This window comes from Belonocnema kinseyi, chromosome 7 (assembly GCF_010883055.1).
Source record: "Belonocnema kinseyi isolate 2016_QV_RU_SX_M_011 chromosome 7, B_treatae_v1, whole genome shotgun sequence".
NCBI lineage: Eukaryota > Metazoa > Arthropoda > Insecta > Hymenoptera > Cynipidae > Belonocnema > Belonocnema kinseyi.
In genome coordinates, this window is record NC_046663.1 from 83,570,587 (window position 1) to 83,577,375 (window position 6,789).

The following is a 6,789-nucleotide window of genomic DNA, read 5'->3' on the forward strand; positions in this document are numbered from 1 at the left end:
TGTTAATTTAACTTTTTTGTTAAAAATTCATATTTTTGGGTTACAAAATCAACTTTTTTCATGATATTCGTCTTTTTAGCTTGAATATTAAACATTTTGTATGACATTTTTTTCTTTATAGAATAAAAAATCTTTTTTGCTTGAAAAATAAACTATTTGTTTGAAAATCCATGTATTTTACGCATGCCTTAAGTAAATTTGGGATAACTAACCCCTTATGAAATGATGTGTGACTGCTGTGATCAAAGGTGTTTAAATTATATTTAGAAACAAAAATATGTGCGTTTTAAACAAAAATATTCATATTTGAACCTGAAATTAATTTTTGTTTCTTTATTTAAAAACCTTTACATTTCGAGACCAGACGAAAAAACAAAAAAGCCTCTCTTACACGAAAAATGAAAATCGTCAGCCTCGACTGTTATCAATGTTTCTATTGCAACTTACTGATAATTTTAAAATTAAAATACAAACTCACCGACGCTACATTGGATATTAAGTGTAGTGCTCCGATTATGGGGTCTAGGACTCGCATCTAGATCCAAATTGAAAGTATTGGGTGGTCCACTGCTTCTGCCACTGCTCGAAGACGAGCTAACGGAAATGACACTGTGGGGTCGTCTACTGCCTCTACCAGAGTCATCAGAAAATGATAGAGCAATCGAGTGGACAATCATTGTCCACTCTTTAAAATCTAGCTAAATCTTTGTGAAATCTTTAAGGTCTATCCGAAATATTCGCAAAATATTCTCAATCTTTGTGAAATCTAAAAAATATTAAAATTTTTTGAAATCTTTGGAAATATTTTGTAAATATATTGTAATCTTTTTTAAGATATGAAAGTCTTTGGAAAATCATTGAAGTCCTTGTGAAGAATTTTAAATCTATCCGACACTTTTGAAAAATTTGGGAAACACTTAAAATATTTAAATATATCCGAAATCTTTCAAATAATTGAGGATTCATTGAAATCTCTGTGCAATCTTTGAAATCTACCGTAAATTTCTGAATTCTTTAAAAATCTTTGCGAAATATTCGGTAATATTTGTCATATGATTTAAATCTTTGTGAAATCTTTCAAATCTTTCGATATATTTGTGAAATTTTTAGAAAACTATTGCAATCTGTGTCAAATCTTTCAAATTTATCTAAAATCTTTGCGAAAGCTATGAAATCTTTGGGGAATCATTGAAATCTTTGTGTAATCTCTTTGAAATCTTTGTGAAATCATTGTGAAATTTTTAAAAAATGTTGCGAAATATTTTCAATATTCGGTAATATTTGTGAAATTATAGAGATCTTTGTAAAATCTTTTAAATCTTTCGAAATCTTTGCGAAATATTTGAAATCTTTGGTAAATTATTGCATTCTTTGTAAAATTTTCGTGAATTTTTTCAATTTACCTATAATCTTTGCGAAAACTGTGAAATATTTGTGCACTCTTTGAAGTATTTGGGAAATCATTGCGAAATATTTTTAAAATTTTTGTGAAATCATCTTCAATCCTTTGCACATCTTTGTGAAATATTAAAAAAGTTATGACAATATTTGTGAAATCTTTATAATTTATTCGAATCTTTGCTAAAGCTGTGAACTGTTTAGGTATATAATCATTGAAATAGTTGTGCTATCATTAAAATCTTTGTGAAATCTTTAACAATATGAATTTCTAACTTTTATAAATTAATGAAATCGAAGATTCAATTCTAAATATATAAATCCAAGTTATTTTCAATGATCTGAATTAATGAAGCAATGAATTTAAAATTTCCAAAATTATGTTATTTTTAATAATTTTAAGCTAGAAATGTTAAAAAATAAAAAATAATTTATTCAAACTAAAAACTTCTTAAATTATAAATTAAATGACTTTCATTTTAAATAGATTAAACATCCTTAAAAAGCATCAAGATTTTATTTTAAAATCTTGAGAAATCTAAAAGTTCTTTTAAATTTATTCAAATTTAAATCTATTTTGGAATCTTTGTTAGAACTTCTAAATATCTTTTAAAATGGATGGAATTTTTCCTGCACTTTTTAGAAAATTTTAGAAAATTCTCTTTTGAAACCTTTTAGCCTTTCGCCATTCTTAAAAAGTTTTCAATTATTTTTTTAATTTGCAAAACATAATTTTTTTTAAATTAGGCTGTGGCTATTTGAACTAAAATTTCGGTAAAAATAGCCGAATTTTGTCGGTACATACTTAGTTTAAATTATTTTCAATCCTTTCAAGCTTTAAATTAATTTTGAATCTTTTCAAAACTTCTAAATACCTCTTTAAATTAATCAAATTTTTTCTACAACCAATAAGTGTTCAATTATTATTTAAACAGCAAAATTCAACAAATCCAATCACAAATTAAATATTTTTAAAAAGAAAAATCAAAATCGTAACGTTCAAAGTTTAAAAGCTCTTCGTCTCTATGTCAAACCATTCAGTTTCAAATTGTTTAATACTAAATATTTGGTTTCAATTCATTCGTCTTAAATGCACAGTCAATTATGGAAAAATATTAAATAATAATATTTTTGGTTATTTACGAATTATGGAAGTTTTTTATTTTTTCGCGATTTTGAAACGTTTTAAGCATCCCGACAGTTTTTCCATGAAAGCAAAATAAAAAGATATTCAAGCTTTCTATGTCAAACAATTCAGATTCAAATTGTTTAATATTAAATATTTGGTTTCAATTCATGCGTCACATTCATTATTTTTTCATTATTATGAAGTTATTTTTAAGTTGACAATATTTTATGAAGTTTCAATCGGGCGTTTGAATTTTTTAATGACTAAGACTTCCGCATTGAAATAATTTAATTTTTAACGTTAAAATCTGAACATTTTTTATTTTGAATGTCTTTCGAATCGTTTGGCCCAATCCATTATTGTCTCCTTTTAATACTTAAAGTATAGATTCGTTTAAAAAAATTTTATTTATATTTGCAGTTGATAAAATAAAAATGTTTTTTATGAAAAATTTTCAACTTCAAAGGCTTTTACCATAGAATATTTTATAAGCGGAATAAAACAGTATTTTACATACAAATTAAAATTTTTCAAATGTATTAATTTATTTCAAACGAAAAATATATAGTTCTTTTAGGACCTAAAAAAAGTGTGCCAAAGATGAATTTGATTCGTTCATTTTTTCGAGAGTTATCGTGTTTACGGACGGACGGACGTCCGGACAGATAGACAGACAGACGCCATCATGAAAACCTGATTTTAGGATTCAGGGTGTCTCGAAACGTGGAGATCCATTGAAAATGTGTGATGTTGAATTTCCGACAATTCTAATACTTTCTCAATCATAAATGATGAGAATGTAAAAAGATTTTAGTCGAGTTTTCACGATCAAACTATGAATTTCATAACAAGAAATAATTTTCTAACAAAATGAATGAACTTTCAATCCAAAAGCATGAATTTTTTCAACCAAAAAGAATGACTTTTGAACAAAATTGTTGAATTCTCTGGCAAACAGTTGCACATTTCTATCAAAAAATATGAAATTTATCTTCAAGTAGAAGAATTTTTTATTATAAAAAAAGGTTAAGTTTTCATAAAAAAAATTCGCCATTAACTCAGTAACATCAAAAATTGAATTTATGTAACACGAAAAAATAAGTTTCTACGAAAAAAAATTGAATATTCAATGCAAAAATAATGAATTTTTAACAAAATAGATCAATTATCTACCAAAGTTGCATTTTTATTCAAAAACGATCAATTTTTTACCAAAACAGAAGAATTTGTAATAAAAAAAAACATTTTTTTTGACAAGTTGAACTTTCATCCAGAAAATATTTCAGTTCATTTTTCAACACGAAAATATAAATTTTAAACAAAAAGTAAATTTTCTACGAAATAGTTAAGTTTTCAAGAAAATAGTATAACAGCTTAATTTCTAACCGAACAGTTGCAATTTTATCAAAAAAAATCTTTAATTTCTGCTAAAGCAGGTAAACTCTAAAATAAAAAAGACAAACTTTAAAAAAAAGAGTGGAATCTTCAACCGAAAAGTTAACGAAAAAATGCAACTTTCTATTGATTAAAATAAATTCTGAGATTCTCATAAATTATCAGAGAATTTATATTTGTAAAATTTCGAGTAAAAAAATAAATTCACTGTTGTACCATATAATATTATAAGACTCTATGCTCTAGATCTCTAGAAGAAAAAGGCTCAGCCGCTTCTGGACTGAAGAAAAAGGAAACCCACTCAACAAATATTGAATATAGAAAAGAAATCAACTTACTTTTCGAGAGTTTGGCGACGCTGATCGACCGAGCGTTAATCTGATCCGCATTAGGCCTGATGTCCAAACGCGGTTTGTTTCCAATTCCCATACTGGATATCTCTGCAATAGGCACTTCTGAAATTAAAAAATATACAAAGACAATATTCAGTTCTGTTATCGATTTTTCACGCAATTCTGCAATTCACTTGAAAAATTGCCCATTTTTTACCTCTGTTTCGAAGCGCCTGCTTCCAAAGAAGATTACTAAGTTCCCCAGTCCAGGCTTCCTTGATATCCTCACTGGCGCACTGCAGCGTGTACGTATCGCCAGGTTTTCTTTTTCGGAACCAGATTTCGAACTTTGTAGGTGAATCAGCAATCTCGGCAGTTAATCCAATGTCCGTCGTTTTAATACTGCGCTTTTATATGTAAATGTCGAGGTTCTGGAAAAAGAATAGTTTTGTTGAATATTCGTCATTTTTCGTAAAACATCAATTTGCTTGGTAAAAAATAATTGTGTTTGGTGAAAAAAGTAACTTTTTGGTTGAAAATTCATATTTTTGGGTTAATAAACTAAATTGTTTTGTAGAAAATTCGTCTTTTTCGAAAATATTTCATATTTTTATGGTTGAGAATTCAACTAGTTCATTATAAATTTGTATTTTTTGAACGAATTGAACTGTTTTTTATTTAAAAGAAAAATCGTTTTGTGTTGAAATAACAAATATCACTTTTTTCCAGAATTCTTTTATCTTGTTTGAAAATTTAACTGTTTATTTGAAAGTTAATTTTTTTATTGAACTTTTGAAAGGTTTGAAGGTGTACGGTATTTCAAAAAGATTTCGAAAGATTTAAGGGATTTAAAAAAATCTTCAACGATTTTAAATACTATATTATATTTTAAAAGTTGCTGAGGAATTCCATGAGATTTCTAAGAATTTTATAGGTTTATAGAAATTTTCAAGTGATTAAAACATTTCCAAGTATTATGTAAAATTTCAGAAGATTTAAAAGATTTTAAGGAATTTTCACAGTATTTACAAAAATTCAAAGGATTTTAAGTAATTAAACCATAATATTACAGATTATTTCTATAGATTACAATGATTTTTAATATATTCTAGTGATCCGGGTATTTTTAAAGATTTTAATGTATTCAAAGGGGCTTAATCATTAATATAAAAATAAAATCATTTCAGATGATTTAATATTTTTTGTTCCCATTCTTTATCTGAAAATTTTAAAAAATCCTATAGGTTCAGAAATTATGAAGAATTTTTTATATGTACAGTTTTGACTGGTGAACAATAATAAAATTTAGCAATAGAAAACAATTTTCTTTACTAAATTTACCATTGTCTCCAATATGTAAAAATAACGCTTTTTTTTATTCATTCATATGTGCACATTTGGGAAAAAGCTGACTTTATCAAACCAGAATTTTCTTCGGCTTAAACTTACGAAAAATGTTGTAATTTTTTTTGGTGTTTTACGAATTATGGGAATTTTGTATTTTTTCGCGATTTTGAAACGTTTGAAGCATCCTGACCGTTTTTCCATGAAAGCAAAATAAAAAGATATTTTACATTTACGTTATGAAATCAACTTATTGGAAATATTATTTTTGTCGATCTGTTTGAATTTTTTTTACCTTAAAACTAATAATTAAAAAAAAAAGGTATCCGCTGGACCGTGATGACCGGAAATTTTTAGGACCGGGAAATGACAAGGAATTTCGTTTTTGATTTGGAATTTTAACAATTTTTAGAAGAAATGTATATTTAATCATTTGAAATATCGTAAATTTTATATCGCAGCATATAAATGCAATTTCAAACAACTCTAATTTAAACTTTTTTTTAATTATGAGTTCCAATGTCAAATTTTTCAATTATCGATGAGTTTGTTGTTTACGAACACAGCATTTGGGAAAACATTAAACAAAATTTCTAGTAAATTTCCGATCATATTATGGTCCTGAGTTTCGAATTTGAATCTTTTGCATATTAAATTTAAATTATTAACTGAATTTTAATATGAAGTAATTAAGTAATTTATATATTTTTACCTTAAAAATAGAAATGTTTCAATTTGAAAGTCTTCGCAGTTAAGCAAATGTAAACGTCTAATTGAAACTTTACAAAATTATGAAATATGTAATTTCAAATATATTTATAATTACAAGCTTTCATTCCATTTCTATTCATACGTTCAAATGCCTTTCGATAATGCAGATCCAAATTTAAAAACGTACATCGCAATCTCGAAGCGAGTTCATCGCAAGAAGGTCGTTTCCATGTCGAAGTTGAAACGGCACCATTTGTTCAGCCACTCTTAAGTCTGCTTCGCCCTGAACCATCGGTTTTTCCGTATCGTCGTCCGTCTCGTCTTTGTCAGCATCAGTTCTAGGTTCTGAAAGATCAGTTCCGGCTTTCACCAGTTGTTGGAGAAGCAAAGCATATTTGCCCATACGTTGCACAGGCTTCAAAAGATAACTCGCTAGATCCATTTTGTCTCCCAGTTCTATCTCTCTCGATATAAGAACCC

General features: G+C 26.9%; 1 protein-coding gene across 1 annotated transcript in view; it reads right to left on the reverse strand.

The window, feature by feature from the left end:
* The window catches only part of LOC117176533 (pleckstrin homology domain-containing family G member 4B-like), a 19,830-nt gene that overhangs the window by 7,970 nt on the left and 5,071 nt on the right, over positions 1-6,789 (reverse strand). The window contains 4 exon segments of the mRNA XM_033366787.1: positions 479-685; positions 4,261-4,377; positions 4,472-4,840; positions 6,493-6,771. Coding sequence (XP_033222678.1) covers positions 479-685; positions 4,261-4,377; positions 4,472-4,840; positions 6,493-6,771 — 972 coding nt within the window.